A 19,899-nucleotide genomic window follows, 5' to 3' on the forward strand; every position below is an offset into this window, starting at 1 on the left:
TAAATCACCCATATCCAGATTCCCAAAACGATCCATTTTGAATACCAGACAACAAATTGACGGTTGTGAATCCAGCAAAGAGAGCGGGATTTTCAAGAAGGAATTTGGCTGAGGGTACTCCATTGGTGACGGTTGGGTGGGTCTGAGCAATTTTGAACATCATCCTTATTACGGATATTTCTATTTGCAAGAACTGGGATTTTAAGAGCAATATTAACGGCCCGTATTGCAACCCAATTTTCTCTAATTTTTCTCCCATATTTTCATTTCTTCTGGGTCCATGGACTGCAAGAAGAGAGCAACCTGCATGTTCAAGCACTATTACATAGTTTAGAGTGTCTTGCAAGTCTGGGAAGATTTGAATTTTGCAAGAAACAGGTACAAGAAGGATGATTAGATCCCATAGTTTCCCCGCTTGGCAATACGATGAGGGCACCTGCATACCGGGTCAACTATATTATGGTGGGAATTTTAACACATTTATATAACCCATCCGTTCTAACTGTATTTGTTTCATGACTTGTCAAACACAGAAGAAATAAAAAACTAAAAAGATTGGGTTGTGTTCTCTGTCAAATATATTTGTTTCCTGACTTGTCAAAAAGTTTGGGTTTTGTCAAATTACAAAACATATATTTTTACATACTGCTTCAGTATGAAGTTCTTATTTAATGGTTGACCATGTTGCTTGCATCAACAACTTTACAAGAATCTATAAAAATCTATATCTATATCTATATTTATATCTATATTCCTTTATAAAGAAAAAAACCCCTTTTTATTTTAGGTAATTCTATTTTTGAATTACCAGAATTGCTCTTAACTTTTTATGTTTAGCCCTTAATGAATTAATTTACAATCTAAACCTTTATTTTAATAATATACACTTTAAGCCCGTATCTTCTAAAAACTTTCACTATCATAATTACATCAACCTACACCATTTGACACCACCACCACCACGAATAGTACCATCATCGACACCTTTAAACCGTCTTCCCCACTACTGCCGCCGCATTGCGCGAGTACCATGCCCGTATACCTAAAATAGTGTTAGTTTTCTATTTCAAATGAAACTGCAGTCAATACACACACAAACATATAACCTCCTCATAAACTATTTTTTGTTTTTCGAAATCTCCTTCAATATACCTTTTATTATACTTCATTAATTAAGTTATTCCTTTGCTAATGACTTATTTTATTTTTAAAGATTTAAGATATGTGTATTTCTTTTAATACAGTACCAACCATTTTAAGCCCAATTATAATCCTCCGTATTAACTTGGCCCAACACCAACTAAATAGGTTTAGGGTTTTAAGTCCTAACTTCTAACTTCTAATCCACACGGTTTTAGTTTCATGTTTCAAGTCAAAGTCAAAGTCAAAGTCAAGCGCACACTTTCAACTTTCATTCACTGAGTACACTCCTAGTCTCCTATATAATACTACTACTACTAGTCTACTACTACTACTACTACTACTACACTTCGGATCCGAGTACTTCCGGTTTCAAGATTGTTTAGCAGTTTGAATGTATGTTTCTTTAAACTTACGCTGTTAGTTAACATTGTTAGATAAACCTTGTTTTGCTGAATCTAAGATGTAGATCTGCTTAGTTATTGTTGTTCTTAAACTAGATTTACAATTACAATTAATTATATAACAACATTATATTCGTGCAGGTTAGAAATACAACAACTAATTTATATATTGAAGTACGTCTTTCTTAACAAATGGCTTACAACGTCTCAACAAATGAGTATCTTAAGCTTTTGCATGAACTTGGAGGCTATCATGTTCCTAAAAATATTCTCGATTCCTTGTCGGGATACACAAAGTCTATATATCGATCAGAAATTGAAAACAGTTTTAGCGCACCTATGTTATTGATTGGTCTGTACATCGCGTTTGCATCTCTCGTTTGCATCCTTGCCATGGCGGCTGATTTAGTACATGGTCTTCATAGCAGAAAGCTATGGTTTCCGTGCAAGTATTTTAAAATTAACTCTTTTTATCTTACCGTGATAGCGGTTGCAATGAAGTTACCAGTGGATCTAACTGGTTCGATGCCTGGTGTTGTGGACCAAATGGCAAAGGTTGGAAGCATGGCCTTTATGTGTACCGTAATGGCTAATTTACTCCCTTGTTTAGCAACCATGGATGACAATGACCTTTATTCAAACATGGCAGCTTTGAGTGTTTTTGTCATCACCATGGTTGTGAATGTTTTCATTCAGATAAAAACGGGTGTTGTGTCCGCATCAACCTATAATAAAGATCCCCGTATTACTGCCCTTGTTTCATCTAAACATGATGTTGTAGCACTCCCTAAAATCTATACCATGTTACCAACCATTTATGTGGCGTTGTTACTCGTGTTGTTGATTCTATATGCATCTTCATTTTTCGCTCTTCTAACATCCAAAGAGAAAATAAAATCCCATTACCCAAATTTTAATAATCAATGTTCCCGCATGTATTTAGATTCATCAGGAAGATGTTCAACATTTCAGAAGCTAAAAGAGTATGTCGAAACTCATTGGTTCATGGCAGGAAGTAGCAGCTCCCAATTCATATTTACAGGTTGCTTTCAGATGACATGTGCTTCTGGGGTAATATGTGTTGTTGTGACTATCTTACACATTCTTACCGTATCATGGACTTTTGAAGCTATGTTGGCCAAGGACTATGATTCTGATTATAGTTGGTCCATGATAGTAATTGTCATTTTACAACTTATTGGGGTCATGATTGGTACAGTTGCACCACTATGTAGATGTTTTGCACCCGTTTTAAGCTTCAATGTAACTTCAATTTTCGATAATATCGTTACGCTTCTAGGCTGGATGGGGAAGTCATATTTTTGGAGATATCACCTGCTTGAGGCCGTTATGCAGTCTTTCAAATGGCTAATTCTCCGTTTTTGTATAGTTTTACATGTGCTAGTTCTGGTGGTGTGCAGCATAATAGCCTTAAGCCTGAATTACTTTCCGTTTTGTGTCAAGAGGTTGTTAAAGACCGTGTTTACTTCATCTAACAACTTGGACCGAGATATACAAATTGACATCAGTACTTTAGTTGAGGACTATTTATCTGAGTGGCATGTCAATCGTAGAATGTATGACCGCCTTAAAAAACTCGTGAAGCAGTTCTTCCAAAAAGGTAAAAGAAATCAACCCTACATTGAACTACTGAAAAAGTCTACTCCTGGTTTTCATGAAGTTGGAAGGTTAGAGCGTACTAAAAGGTATTCTAACCTTTCAAAATATGACACTTATTGGAGCTTGCAGGTGGTAACCCTAGCAACAATTGCTTGTTCTCTTCCTGAAATTGGAAAGAATGAAGTTGATTGTCTGTTGAGAAGTGTGAGGGAATGTTTACCATATGTCATGCTTGTGGACGAATCCTTCAGTAATACTTCTCACCATATTCAAAAGATGGTTAAAGTCTTGTGGAAAGGTGTTGATGTCTCCAAAAAGTGGTTAGAAAACAAGCTACTGGATTATCCTTCTCAATTGATTCCAGCTCAACAGGTTGTTGAATGGTTCAAGGATACAGCTAGAAACACAAGTTGGGAGACCAGCAATATTACTGCAACAGTTAGAGATGAGGATGAAAGGGAACTTTGTATCGTTGTAATGCGCTATTTATCTGAAGGTATCCTTAATCCCAATGCTTGGGACGGTGACAACGTGTTCGCTAGTCAGCAGAAATTATTTGACAGCTTATCATCAATTATTGCGGACACAATAGCTGCTTGTCTCACCAACTTACAGCAAGTTATAATAAAAAAATGCAATCCTAGTGTGGCAGAGGAAAGGGAGGACAGTGTCAAAGGTGCAGCCTTACTTCTAGGTGAGACGGAACAATTAATCAAAATACTTCAACAAAGCGATCTTCCAAACATCAACCGAAGTGACATGCCATTTTTCAACAAATGGGTTGCTTATTACAAGAGTAGTGATGTTCCTTAAAAAAACACGTTGGTATTTCAGGTAATTAGAGAAGTAAGCTCATATTGTTGGTATGTAATTTTCTATATGCTCCTTTAGAAAGTTAATCTGCATGATTAGCATCCAGAAACCACTTGTACCATTTCTTTGTTTACTAGGTTGTAAAAGTTGTCAAAAATATTTAGTTTTTGGTTTTTGATGTGATTATACTCCATAAACAGTAAATGATTTATTTTGGTATTCCAAATGAGAATAGAATTATTACCTTAGTCTGCATAACTAGTCATACTTATAAAATATAAAGTACACTCAACTAATTATCATTTGTAACATCTAAGGTAACAATTGTCCTTATTAGCCACTTTTAGAAACATCACTCAAGATTAAGAACAAGAGAAACCAGTTACTTTATTCATTCATGATAAAAAACAGGGCAAAAAAATAAAAATAGATAAATAAATAATAAGTTTAGATCTGTGAGACTGTAACAGACTACCAAAGAACCTGTCACATAAAACCTCCTGCAAAATAGGTGAAAATTAAGGTTTTTACTGCTGTTTTTCATGTTTGCATTGAGCTGATGTCTATCTTGTTATATGGCTTTTATGTTAGGATGATTTATGTATATAAACTCGCTTCCCGTCATTACTTATTTGTTAGTTACCCATTACAACGAGCACGTTGTTTATCTTGGCGTGCTAAATATGCTGTACTATTTTAACATAGATGTCAGTAATAGGTTGAAATTCATAAAAGAACAGCAACCAAATTGAAATGTTGCTATTAAAATTATAACTTGTCTGATTGTTTTTCAGACTACATGTCAGTTTTAATAGAATGAAGGCTTCAATTAATCATGAATGTAGTTAGAATGCATAAAAATGACGCTGATAATTTTAAACAATAAACCTACACCCTATCTATCCAACCTGAGTTTCGAAATTAAATATTGTGATATACTCATATACATACCATACCAAAATGTGCACTGGTACATTTTTAAGAATATTTGATACATTATTAGTTTTGCTATCTATATTTAATACATATTCGGTATATATAAACTAATTAATTTCCATAATTTTAAGTCATAATTCTAGCAACTTCTTTCGTTTGTTATTACTTATTTCATGAACAAACACTTAAGATTTCAAATTAAATCCCCTGCTTCTAATCTAATACTTGATGAATCATATTTTATATAAAAACATTGTCTTATACTATCTAAAATGAATAAAATATTCAATTTATTTTCTTGGGATTGCTTATTTTCAATCATTACAAGACAAATTTGCTTTGATATTCAAGTTACACGTGTATAGATTATAATTGTTAAGATAGTATATGGGACTAAGGGGTTTCCACATGTGTAGATGCCGGCAACACACGAGGGCTTAGAAATACTAAAAGCATGATGGTTTAAAAGATAAAATAAATGCCCATTTTCGTATTGCAAGCTGACGAATTTCAATGCTGCATAAGTCCCTTGGATATGTGTATGAAGAAGAGTGGTGGAAACAAGAAATTTGGAACAGCAATCTATGGGGGGCATCTAGTTGGTAAAGTTGTGAATAATTTTGCATATTGATACTGTCATTCATGTTATTTTCTATTTCTTTTGCTTCTTGTACATTAGCTCAAGGGTGTAACCAACTCAGGAATAAAAAGCTTAGTAATTTGTTGTAAATGTTATTTGAGATTACCAAAATGATGCTCAAGGGTGTAACACACGCAACGTGGGATACTCCAACCGGCAATCAAGCTATTTGTTAACTTGTATTTTAACAAGTATCTCATCTGTATGGTAGATTGGTAGTGGTCTATTCTTTTAATAAAGTACACTCGAACCTCTATAAATTGATACTCGATAAATTAATAATCTCGATAAAACTAATAATTTGTTCGGTCCTAACTTGGAATCAGTACAAAATGGGACCTCAATCGATAAAATAATAAAACAATAATTTTATTGAAATCCCAGTGTATTTATAATGGTCCCAACGGAAATATAAGTTAATACGTAATTATTAGAAGTTTCCAAAATTTAAGATTGCTTAGTAAAAAGCCGCTCGTTTTTTTGTTTAAACTTCAGATCTATATTAAGTTTATCTATAAATTTTCTTATTACTGAAAAGTTGCGGCATTGTTTTTTTTGTATTGCAACAAAATTCTTTAATTCTTTGAACCTCATAACCTTCATTATTTACATTACGATGAATAAACAAGTGATTCACAACCATTTTGTGTTGATAATGCATACTTATACAAGTTCTCAAGCTTACGAATGTCTTCTCCACAACTTATATTTTAAAACCTCTTTAAATTAATAAATTATTAATTTATCATTATAATAATATCACGTTAAATTGATAAAATATCCTAGTCCTGACATTATTAATTTATAGAGGTTTTACTGTAATATGAGCTTTCAACTATGAATAAAAAGATGAATGCTATCCTGTTATCTAAGGACTAAGGGTGTAAAGTATTAGAACCTGTATTTCAATCTTTTAAGAGTTTAAATGCATTTGTTAACTCTATAAGCAATCAAATGAGCACTCAATCTTTGTTGGCAGATATAATTTTGAAAGAACTTACCTCGCAAAGAGGTTTTGTAACGCACGATTCCAGAGCCGATTAACCATATCATACATAAACTCAAAGCTCAGTTTTGGATTTCTTTTTAAGCCACTCCCAACATCTTATGATACCACAATTGACTCATCCAATTTCAGATCATGTTGTGCAAATAAAACATTTTATAATGTGACAAGAAATTTAAATTTCTTACTTGAAATACCTTTTCATATGTACATGAAAGTAGACATACCATATGTTTCTTTCAAGTCGTTTGCAGAAGTACATCTTCCTTTTTCAAAAATTGACACGTTGTCCGTCAAACTTTACCGTTTGTCAAACGTACTTGACAATCACGATAGTATTCTCGTAGTCAATGGATCAAACAGATTTAAAAGATTAGTGGAGTGATCTCAAAATAATTAACTCCAAATATGCAAAAGGCTTTAAAGAACCAAAACCAAATTGCATAATCCATATAACCTACATTTTGAATTACACCACAAAATGTTTCAACATTTAGTCAATAAGGATTTGTACAACTTCAAAATGAGCCCAGAAATGTAGTTCGCAACAAATCCACTGAAAATCCGTTTGTTCCGAACATCAATATTGTTCCAAAACTGTGTTTCTAAATCAAAGTGTCAAATCTGAAGGATAATCGATATAGAAACCGAACTAAAGTGATGTTCTAATATTCCGCACACAAAACCATATGCCTATTCGGTCATGCACAACAAATGTTGTTAACACTTTACGATAATTAAAATGTGTTTAATATTAATATAAATTAACAAATCTGAATATGCATTTTCAAATATATACACCACAATTTACTTGGAACCTTATTTCGATGAATTGATTTTTAGTCATGCAGACTATCCAATTCATTAAAGTGTCCCACAATGTAATCTATTTTAGTGTTCATCAACAATGATAACGCTACAATTTCACAGATAACATCTAAGGCGAGCATGGCGAACCAACAAAACTAATCAAAACTAGTATTCCAAATTGATAATGTTCAAGTGAGACTTCCTTCGTCCAATTCTGTCCACAGGGAACTACTTTTGTGTGATTTGAAATTCCAAATCCAACCCATTCACCATAAATTTTGAACACAATACCGTAAATACATTAAAGGTTTAATTACACGGAAACTTCAATTGAATATTCAAATTTTTAATTGCATGGGTTCTGCTTGGAAATTTTTAACATGCCATGTTCAATCGTAAAATTCAAAACCAAAACCGCAACTTACGAACAAGTTACAAACACAAAACGGAATCAAATTACCACCAAATTGGTTTGTTCTTTGTTGGGGATATGTTAGAAATGCGTACCTATTTGATCCCGTAAATGCCGTAAACAAACCTGTTCATGTGAAATCCCGTAACCCGAACAACAACATAAGTAAATGACTTGGTTTGTTCCGAAAATGATTACACAATTTTGGTTCCAATCCAAGTCATTTACTTATGTTGTTGCTGTTGTTCTGGTTATGGGATTTCACATGAACAGGTTTGTTTACGGCATTTACGGGATCAAATAGGTACGCATTTGTAAGGGATAACTGCAGAAAATAGAAATGAACTTTCATCGATTTCACGAAATTAGCAATATACTTTGAAAGTTTTACTTTTTAGAAATCATCTTTTGTTTATTAGCAGAAAAAATAACATTTGACCTGGTAACCTGCTGACGTGTCAGTTTAATTTTTAGTTCACAGAATTAGAATTGAACTTTGGATGAATTCACAGAATTAACAATGTTAATAATAATAATAATAATAATAATAATAATAATAATAATAATAATAATAATAATAATAATAAGTAAGTAACTGCTCAGTGCCGCCTTCCGCGGGTTTTGAGCCCCAATACCCCGACGGTGTATGGGGGAGGTTATGATGTAGGTAGACCTTAACTCTACTTAAGTAGAGAGACTACTTTCAGTAAGGCCCTCCAACCTTTGCATGGGATGAGGATCGAACCCATGACCTCTGTCTCCAGAGGCACGGGTGTTTACCACTGATCCAACCATGCTGCTTAATAATAATAATAATAATAATAATAATAATAATAATAATAATAATAATAATAATAATAATAATAATAAGCACTTTCATAAATAGTAAAAATAATAATACAATGAATAATAATAATGATAATAAACAGGTACACGTAGTTTATCTATTAGGAAGGCTCCATAGTTTGCGCGCCTATCTGGCTATCAGCTTTCAATACGTTGGCACCTGCATATCTCATCTACATATATTATGGTGGCAATTTCGTTGATCACATTTTTCCAAGAGAGAGCTAAATAATTTCAAAGTGGTGTTGTTTGATTGTACTATCGTAAGCAGTGATAATAAAAATTAAAAGATTATTGTTAGAATTGGAAGGGGTCTCAACCTTGATCATGAGCGAGGGCAAGCATTAGTCACATACCGGAAGCCAATAACTAAACCAAGCCGGTGAAGACCACATGTGAACACAAAGCATTACGCTATGCGCACCAAGCACAAGAGCACCAAAGTCATCTCATCGGGAATCCTTGCAGACTCCACGAGCCAATTAAGGCTCGAGCCTCAAAAGCTGGCCCCTAGCTCCTCAACCTTCATATAACCTTGATGCCCCCTCTCGGGTCATAGGCTCACGCTACCAAGCCCGGCAATTTTGATTCACCAAAAACATGTAACTTGTTTTTCCTTTGGACGATGTGGGATGGCTTAAGTTTTTACTTCTCTACAACTGATCATATTAATTATATAACTTCTTTTACAAAATTAAGAATAATACAGTATTTGCTTTCAATCCAAGTACCGATCGATTACGTGTTATTTTGGTATTACGAGTAATTAATTTGTTACACATAAATATAACCCAAATCAACGGATGCATAGAATTGTCGAATATATAACCCAGGGGATGTCAAAAACTACATGTTCATTATTTTAACGGGAAGTGATATCACATAACGAACATTTCATTTCATAATCACATGTGTATATGGTGTAGTAATATAAACATTCGCTTACTTGATTTTTGAAAGCAAGGTCGTCTTCTCCCTGTTCGTATCAACTAAAATTTCGGAACGCTAATTTTGGATCAGAAATGTGATCTAATTATAACTGTTATGGCTTAATACGCCCAATTGCAATTACTTTTGACTATTACCGCTGGACTTTGTGAAGGTCAGGGGAACATTTTTGGCGTATACCTAGACGCATATATCTGCAATATCGGTAATATGTTGTAAGTTGTAACTATGTACAACACCTTTAGATGCTCTCTGGATAATTTATCGCGCTAAACTCTAGTACAAATTATCCTCTGACGCATTGTTTAATTGCAGATTCTAACAAATGGTCTTTATGAATTCTTTATGACTCAACATTACATCGGGTCCTTATGAATGTTTTCAGTATCACAAACACAAACTATATATTATGTCACCAGTAACAGTTTCTTCTGTAATCATATCTAATACATTAAAATCATGTATAAGTAAGAAATGGACAAAATTGTAACCGGAATTCACCCTCAACTGAAAATGTTGTGTGATTCCAGTAAATACATATTCTGCTTATGAATATTAACTACAATAAGACAGTCACCACCAGCTCAAATATTAAAACCAACCCAAGATGGTGAAGTTAAGTATTAGAAGTCGCATACCAGTATTGGAAGTCGTAGACCAATATTAAGCATTTGTTACCTCTCTAAGCAATCGTTGTTGGCAGATACATTTTCCAACGAACTTGCCTCCTAAAGAGGTTTTGTAACACCAAGATCCCGGAGACGATTAACCATATCATACATGAACTCAAAGCTTAGTTTGGATTGTTTATTAAGATCCTCCCTTACATGTGGATGAACCCTAAACCACTCTCCCAACATCTTATGAACATGGGATGCAATCATCCTCCATGGCACAGGATATTTCTCACATAGCTTCAAATATTCAACCACTAAATCACCCTGATCCAGATTCCCATCATGATTACCATTTTGAATACCAGACAGCAAATCAACAGTTCTGAATCCAGCAAAGAGAGCAGGATTTTCAAGAAGAGATTCGGCTGAGAGTACTCCATCAGCACCAGTTTGGTCTAAGCAATTTTGGACATCATCCATATGACGGATATTGCCATTTGCAAGAACCGGGATTTTAAGAGCCATTTTAACTGCCCGTATTGCATCCCAATTTGCTCTAATTTTTCTCCCATCTTTTTCATCTCTAGTGCGTCCATGGACTGCAAGAAGAGAGCAACCTGCATCTTCTAGCATTTTTGCATAGTTTAGAGTGTCTTGCAAGTCTGGGAAGATTCTGATTTTGCAAGAAACAGGTACACTAAGGTTAACGGCTAGTTTTTCCACCAAGGATTTGATAACAGGAAGATTATCCATTAGGAAGGCTCCATAATTTCCCCGCCTGGCAATACGCTGAGGGCACCTGCATATCGGATCAACATATATTGGTGAGAATTTCAACACATTTGTACAAAAACAATCAATAAATGTATCTGGTTGGGGAACTTGCCGGGTTCCAACTAAATGGCTTTTTTAAAGATACTGAAGGAATTGTAATCACAAACCGGGATACAAACCATGAGTAATGAATTTTCTTTCCATCAACATTCGGGGCACGAGTGATCCTAAGAAAGCCAAGTATATTAAGAATCCTGTGCATTCTAATGATATTCAGTTTGCGTACATATAAGAGACTTTACAGCAGAATGGTACCAACTTTACTATTAGAAATTTTTGAGGAAATTATGTTTCTGAGCATCAATGAGTCAACTCCAACGGGCGCTCAGGTGGGCTTTTAATAATTTGGGATCCATCCGTCTTCATAAAATATTCTTCATCTTTTAGCCAAAATTTTCTTCACATTTCTGGTTCAATTTGTGGCTGCCCAGATCCCATAAACATTTTACGCTCTACAAGATATACCTTCTAAAAGAGCTCTTTGGGAAAAACTTGCTGAACTAAAAAACTTGAACGAAGGTATATGGATTTTATAGGCGACTTAAATTCTGTTCTAAACCTAGATGAAAGGTATAGCTCGGAATTCAACAACTTGCACGAATATGTCATGGGGGTAATCCACCTACATCACAAGCAACTGGGATAAAAAGAAGTCAAATTGATCGAGCACTCATCTCATCAGAATTCATCAATAAATGGCCAAAGGCTTCTTCTTTTGTTCTTCCTAAAGAAGAATCTGACCATAGCCCAATTATACTAAAAAAAAGCTTCTTTTGATTTCGGGCCGTCACCATTTAGATTTTTTAACTCTTGGTTCGCTAAACCGGAACTCGTTGAACTGGTCCATTCCCACCTTTCAGGACGCATTTTTTATGAAAGGCCAGATCAAATTCTAGCCCAAAAGTTAGGAAAGCTAATGGAACAAATAAAAAATTAGATCAAAAAGGTACAAGATGAGAAGAAGGATCTTACTGAAGCCCAAGACAAACTAAAAGTTTTCGAAGATATTTTGGATCAACGGCCTCTGACAATTTCTGAAAGTTCTGAAAGGTTTGATTTAGAGGAAGCTCTAACGAGAATGGAAAACTCAAAACTCTCTGATGAAAAACGAATAACACAGTACAAGTGGGCACGACAGGGGGATGAAAACGCCTTCTTCCATGGTTTTATAAACAGTCGGGTCTCAAAATCAAGGTTTAATGGTTTGCTAATCAACAATATTTGGTGAAGAGATCCCACGCGCATCAAAACGGAGGTTCATAACTATTTTGAAGCCAAATTTACTGAACAAATGACCAGCAGACCTTATATGAGATGTTTTGATATAAAAACCCTTAACCAGTCAGCTGCGGACCATCTGGTTAGTCCTTTCACCATAAATGAAGTTAAAAATGCCACATGGGATTGCAGCAGCGACCGTGTCCCGGGTCCGGATGGTTTCAACTTCTCATTTATAAAACGCTACTGGGAACTCTTAAATTTGATTTCTTTGCAGTTTTACTGGAATTCTACCATACTGGTCAGATCAGTAATGGTTGTGGGTCGTGTTTCATGACTCTTGTCCCAAAAACCTCAAACCCTTCAACCCTAGATGACTTTCAGCCTATTACGTTAATTGGGTGCATCTAAAAAGTCATTTCTAAAGTACTTGCAAACCGCCTGAAATCAGTTATTGGATCGCTAATATCACCGAACCAATCAGCTTTTCTATCGGGGCGTAACATATTGACCGGGCCTTTAATTGTGAATGAATCTTTATCTTGGATTAAAAAAGGGAAAAAGAGATACATTTCTACTTAAAATCGATTTCGAGAAAGCTTTTGATTCAATCAGTTGGTCCTTTATCGATTCTGTTCTACAGCAAATGGCATTCCTTGACAGGTTGCGCCTTTGGATTTGAGGAATCCTTCGATCCACCTGTACATCTATTCTCGTCAATGGTGCACCAACAAAGGAATTTAACTGCTCGCGAGGCATACCACAAGGAGATCCACTGTCACCGTTCCTATTCATTCCTGTCATGGAGTCATTTGCAGCAATGATAGATAGGGCTGTCACTATGGGGATATTCGCCGGTCTAAAATTACCCTCAAACGGACCAATTCTATCTCACCTACTATTTGCTGATGACGTGTTGCTTATGGGGCGATGGTCAGAAACAGGTATCACTAATATCTTCAGACTCATGACTTGCTTCGGGCCTTAGGATAAATTTGAACAAATCAAGCCTACTTCGGCTCGGGGTTGATTAATTACGAGTTCAAACAACAGCCTCTACACTCAAACTTTCAGTTGGAGCTTTACCTTTTAGCTATTTAGGCTTAACTGTCGGGGGAAAGATGAACCCTGTAAGGAATGGGAAACTGGTGATACAAACCTCTGTAAAAAGGTTATCACGTTGGAAAGCAACCAAACTCTCGGTTGGTGGCCGAATCACTTCAATCAAGTCTGTGCTTGATAACTTACCTGTTACTTCTTTTCCCTATTCAAAGCTCCAGCAAAGGTACTCGACTCCCTCGAAGCCATAAGGAGGAATTTCTTTTCGTATGGTAATTCCGAAAAGCGTCACATCAATTGGGTTACTTGGGATCATATCACTAATCCCATATCTTAAGGAGGTCTCGGATTGGGGTTGGGTAAGCTAAAGGATATCAATCTCCCTCTTTTGAGTAAATGGTGGTGGGGTCTAAAAACCGAACCAAATAGTTTGTGGTGCCGAGTTGTTTTATCAATTCATTCTAATTCTAGAGACAGCTCACTACTACCTCTTGCTAGAAAGACATTAGGTACATGGGCCACAATAGTTTAATTAAATCTTATGGCTCGCTCTCAGAGTATGTTACGATCCCACATCGGCCAAGTATGAGATTGGTTGGTGGTTTATAAGTCAAGGTGTCCCTCCTCCTTTGAGCTAGCTTTTGAGAGTGAGTTCTACACTTAGCTTATAAATAAGTTATTTGTTTTCGGTTCATAAAAAAACATTACAGGTACCCCCCAAGATGGGAGTCTTATACGTTTTTGGATACACTTAGCATTATTCCTTCTTGAAGCCAATAAAGGTTGCTTACTTAAAGACTGGCGTCCTCTCTAAGCACAATCAGCCCATTGGAATTGGGGATGGGCAACTGCGCTCTCTTCGGATGTAGAAATATCACAGTTTACACAACTTTCTTGCCTTATTTCAACTGTACAATTCTCAGAAGAAAGTGATGAATGGAAATGGAAAGCTGATTTGGGCTTTTTACAATGAAGTCGGTTAGAAAGGCTATCCAAGAATCACGAATAGGCCCAACAACTTGGATACTTCAATGGAATAAATGGATCCCTCTAAAAGCAAATGTGTTCATTTGGAGGGCTGAGATGAACAGAATCCCAACTAAAACAGCCCTTCAAACCCAAAACATCCATTTACTTGACATTTCTTGCTCATGTTGTGGAGAAAGAGAAGAGACTACCGATCGTCTACTCATTTGCCTCTCAGATTTGGAATTTCATTAGTTGCTGGTGCAGGATACCCCAAATCTATGCCTTTCAAGTTCGAGACCTTTTGCAGATTCACAATCACTTACAATCATCGCCTAAAAAACGGAATACTATCCAACTCATAATTGTTTGTGCATGTTGGCATATACGGAAAGCACAGAATGATCGCATTTTTAACGGTGTAACCGACCCGGGCAATGGATATTTGAAGAAATCAAAGATATCTCCGTCATGTGGTTGTCTACGAGATCAAAGTTTGGATCCTTGGATAGAAATGATTGGTCTTCTTTTAATTTTTAAACTTTCTGCAACTTTTGATTCAAAGTTTTTAGTTTCAAGCTTTGTATATCAAGCTTCCTGCTTGTTTTTAATATATAAAGTATGCTGTTCAATAAAAAATCTTAGAGAAATACACTTTTCACTAGGTAATCATATGAAAACTAGAGATGGCCATTTCAGAACATTTATGTTAAAATTGAGATGTTATTCTCAAAATGGTCACAAATGCCTAAAATAGAAATTAAAAATAACCGGGTTAAAGAGGTTAAAAGTCGCCTATGGCCTATATATTTAAATGTGTTATGCAACAAAGCAAATTTTATTAAATGTTTTGATTGCCGATAGGTGTGACTAGTCGAATCCACTGGGCCTTGGCATCGAATATTTAATAACCAAAAAGGGTAATACGCCAGAAAAAGACCTACTGGGTTGTGGCCTATGAACAATAGAATTCTAACTTGTCCATACTGCAAGGGCATTTGAAGTTCTACTTAGGCAACTTCCAATATGGGTCGGGTTAAAATCTCAACTCAAAGTCTAACAAAATCATACTTCAAATTGAGCTAATTACAAAAAAAAAAGATAAGAAAAAGAAACTGATATAAGTTACCCCAAATTGATGTCAACATAATCACAATAAGCCTCCACTCGTCGCGCTGCTTCTAACAACGTCTCGGGATCATTAGCACAAAACTGAACGAACAACGGTCGGTCTTCCTGCATACGTAACAACATTATTACATTAACAAACCACACCATACAAAAAAACATAAAACATTTAACATAAATGTAAAATGTAGTCAGAGTCACTACCTTGCAGGTAGTAAATTCCTGAGACCTATACTTATGGTTTTCGGAAAATATACGAGAATGAAGCATAGGTGTATAAGCAGCTTGAGCTCCATATTTTCGACACAAAATACGAAACGGAAGTTCGGAATTATCAACCATTGGTGCAACTATGAATTTGGGTTCACCGATTTTTAGCCACTGAGACCAGGCTTTTTCGACCCGGTCTTCTCGGGTCATAACTGGGTTTAGAAATGGAGGTTGTTCAGGTGGTGGAGGGGGTGTTTCTGAGCAGAGATTGTCGGCAGTGTTGGCGACGGAATTTAGGGTTTCGGTTAGAGTAGAGAAAGGCATGATTAGTGGGTGGTTGGTGGAAAGATGGGATATTGTGGTGGTCGGGGATTTGAAAATGAATTTGAATTTCATTTGGTGGTGGTGGTGACGCCCATCGCCGCCGTAATGAGTTTTGGAGGCAAAAAAGGGGTTAAAAAACAACGGTTTGGGGCTGTTGATGAAGAATGTGATATGTTGTTGGACCGGGTCCAGCCGAATTGCTGTGTCCCTGTGTTTAGAAAATTAAAGTAGAGTAGAGATGAGCACCAAATTCTATTCGGGTATTGTCACGTTCCTCGTAGTATCAAGATATAATACCATTTGGGAAATGGGATTGATATTATGTTTTGGGTATTTTGAGGGTCGGTTTATATTGGTATCAGGATGAGTAAAAGATGGTATAACGACAATCTTTAAATTGAGGTTAAGGTTGATCTACTTTGATTTATACTTGTTCTCATCATTTAAAGTTGATCTACTTTGATCGCCCCAGTGATGAGTTTTGGAGGCAAAAAAGGGTTACAAAATTGTTGTGTTGGACCGAGTCCGACCCAATTGTTGTGTGCCAAATTAAAGTAGTATCAAGGTATCATTGGGGAATGGGATTGATACTATGTTTTGGGTATTTTGGGGATCGGTTTATGTTGGTATCGAGAATAGGACGGATTGTATAAGGACAATCTCTAAATTGAGGTTAAGGTTGTTATACTCTTATTTATACTTCATCTGATCATTTAATTCGTTCCGTGGTTGAAATGCTTACACAATACATCTTTTTCTCATCACTTTTTTTTTGTCACTTAGCGCGAATAAGCTCATTGTTAGCTTGGTTGTCATTCGAAGTAAACAAAAACCTGTAGCAAGTGTCACAGAGATGAACATAATTGGTAAAATTAAAAGTGTGAAAGCTCAAATTTGAGTGAATGAAATAATATGGTGTATTCATTTACAAATCAAAATTTATGTGGAAATCAAGAGATAATTTTTGGGTCATTAGATAAAAGTAATCTATGGTCTAGATTTGATATTACCATCTTAAAAAAATATACCCATAGGGGTGTTTTGGTCTTCTGGTAAAAAAGAAAAAAATCAATCTCACACAGTCGCAATCTTTTTTCTTTCCCCCACCCGACCATAACTCACAGTCACACGCACAATCTTTTTCTCTCTCAATTCTGGCAGCGACCACCGTCTCTCATCAGACCAGCATCTCTGACCACCATCAACAGTGGAACCCATACCAAGGGAACATACATAAATACATACTTTCTATGAAATTGTACTGCTACCTTGACCTAAGAGCTTACTTAGAAATATAACTCCACATAATATGAAAATCTGAATATTATATCCTCAGATGCTTCTAAAGGTTTTATGTGTAAGATTAGTTTCTTTTGAGGTAGATAAGAGGTCTCTAGGACCATTAATTTGAAGCATACTCCATCATGTACAAGATAAAAGATAGAGATTATTACTTGTGAATGCTACTAAGTCTGACCAAATGTCTATGTTATGTAACAATCTTGTAAAATATTTATGCAATGTAATCAAGCTACAAAATATGTGTAAGCAATGTAAGCTACCGGCCAAACCGGTCAAAATGCTTACGTAGCAGCACTGACTCGCCATTTAATCAAATATGGCTGCTGACTTGGAAAAAATTACTTATGTTTCCCTGCTAACTCATCTCCATCTTTACCACCCAATTCACTATATATATATATATATATATTATCATCATCAAAACTTCTATCAACAAATACCACCAAAAAAACAAATTTGTTAGAACTTTGATCATCCATCTTGTTGAGTCCCAATGCTATTTGTAAATTTGGTGATGACAAATCTGATATATAAACACTTAGTAATCTTTTGGTTCTTGTAATCTAATCTGGGTCAAACTAAGCTGACACAGCTTGCGATCTGTAACTGACCCAGATTACGCTTCATACTTTGTAATTGTCATATCTTATGGAAGCAAGTGTTATTCAAGCTGCATCAAATGGTCATAGCATTCAGTCCAAGTCAAAGAGGAGGATTGAAGATAGAAGATCAAGTTGTAGGTGGAAGACAGCTTGGGATTAGTAGTCAGCTTGGAAACACTTAGACGAATTTGCTCTTGACAAACGAGCAATCTGTATCTAACAATCAGTGAAGATTACAGCTTGGATTTGTTGATAAGGACGTATGACGTGACTAGGAAGGTTCCTAGAATCTGGGTTGGTGGTTTATTTACATATGCATGTCCATACTCTCATTGGAGGATCAAAATGATGTGATGCAGGTTTTGGGGACCACAAGTACGATGAAGGCACGTTCCAATATTCCCTGATCATCCAACAAAATTTATATATGTGGCATATTTGGACACCAAGAGTAATTGAAGCTTTCGCCTATAAAAGCTTCAATACTTGAAGGCATATGAAGCACATTTTTCTTTTAAATCTTCTTCACAAAAGTTCTCTGTGCTCTTATACACAGCTTCGTCTGTGAGAAGTCAGCCTAGGCTGCTTCTCTTGAGCCAGAATTTTCTGATTGTTGTTTGTCATTTCATAGGGTTGTTTAGATATTCTAGGTTATCTTATTTCCGCAACAACCCTGTAACTATTTGTATAGATTAAATCTTAATAAAGGATTACATTTGAAAACGCAATTTGTGTTCAAGAATGTTTATTTTGCTTTACTGTTTTATTGATTCCTACTTACTGCATTAAGTTATATCTATCTTTCTGAATCTCTAAAACCATTTTCTTAAAAATTAGTTAAGGAAAAACGAAAGGTTGAATTCACCCCCCCCCCCCTCTACAACTATTTGTGTACATGATACTTTGGTATTCTGTTACACCTCTGGGACATAACACATCCATATACACAAAACACATACCACCACATGTATATACATGCATAAAACAACAAACACATTATAAATCCCAACAACCCCAATCCAAGAAATTCAATATTCAAACTCTCACGTTTGTTCTCACTTTTAATGCTCTTAATTGGAATGTCTATCTACGCAATCGTACCACAATAAAATTTATAAAGGATTAAGAAAACACACCATACTAAAAACAAAATACGATATTTTGAAAATGGGGCATTAAATATGTCTTGCTATATGTTTCTTCATTATTTCTCCGGTAACTAAAAGTGCTTGCCAAAATGTTTTTATGTTTTTCCGGTAAATATAGCGGTGCCAGAGCTTCGATCGGTTTTTATGGTTCGGTTTTTGATATGACCAAACCATAACTTTCGGTTTCAAAAAACCAAAACCAAAAACCATTGGTTTTTTCAGTTTTTGGATATTTCGGTTTGGATTTTTTGGTGTTTATGGACTTTTTGGTTTTTGGTTCGGTTTTTGCTAACCCCTAGCAGCCATGTTAGATTTTTAAAATTAATAAAAATATAATGGTAACCTGCAACCTTTTTAGCAAGTCACCCATTATATTTTTCGGACAAAATTAGTAGTTAATTACATTAATAAACATTTTGCGAGATCATTACATAGATATTTTGTCATATTTAGTTACACTCAGAGGTCATAATCCCTATCACTGTATTGTCGAGTTTAAAGTATGTAGAAAAGGAAGGGAAGGAAGAGAATAAAGAGTTAAAGAAAAGAGAAATAGTTGTCTTATCTACATTCTTTAGTTATATGGAAACTAAAAGAAAAAGGAAAGAAAGTGGTAAATTATTCATATTCTTACGCGGAAAGGAATGGAAAAGAAATAGAAATGGATATCCATACTCCTTTATAAAAATTATCGCACCATCTATTTCTAGAAATAGTTACACAATAGTTACATACGGAATTACTAAATTACCCTTAATAAACACCCAATCTGGAAAGAGTTTTTATAAAATACCAAATTTGCCCTTAATAAATTAATTTACACTCTAAACCTTTATTTTAATAATTAACTAGATTTTAGACCAGTGTCTAACACTGGACACGGGGTTTACGATATTATCAATATTAGATTTTCATA

The 19,899-nt window shown here is 35.3% G+C and overlaps 2 protein-coding genes across 2 annotated transcripts; one reads left to right on the plus strand and one right to left on the minus strand.

The window, feature by feature from the left end:
* The first annotated feature begins 1,736 nt into the window (after positions 1-1,736).
* On the plus strand, positions 1,737-3,977 carry LOC122610111. The gene has a single exon (XM_043783105.1). The coding sequence runs from the start codon at positions 1,737-1,739 to the stop codon at positions 3,975-3,977; it is 2,241 nt and encodes a 746-aa protein (XP_043639040.1).
* A 5,983-nt stretch (positions 3,978-9,960) lies between these two features.
* Positions 9,961-16,243, minus strand: LOC122579611 (tRNA-dihydrouridine(16/17) synthase [NAD(P)(+)]-like). The gene is made up of 3 exons (XM_043751813.1): positions 15,602-16,243; positions 15,399-15,505; positions 9,961-10,991 (listed from the first exon to the last, which is right to left on the minus strand). The coding sequence occupies exons 1-3, from the start codon at positions 16,001-16,003 to the stop codon at positions 10,304-10,306; spliced, it is 1,197 nt and encodes a 398-aa protein (XP_043607748.1). The 5' UTR covers positions 16,004-16,243; the 3' UTR covers positions 9,961-10,303.
* Between the last annotated feature and the right edge of the window lie 3,656 nt (positions 16,244-19,899).

This window comes from Erigeron canadensis, chromosome 8 (genome assembly GCF_010389155.1).
Source record: "Erigeron canadensis isolate Cc75 chromosome 8, C_canadensis_v1, whole genome shotgun sequence".
Lineage (NCBI taxonomy): Eukaryota > Viridiplantae > Streptophyta > Magnoliopsida > Asterales > Asteraceae > Erigeron > Erigeron canadensis.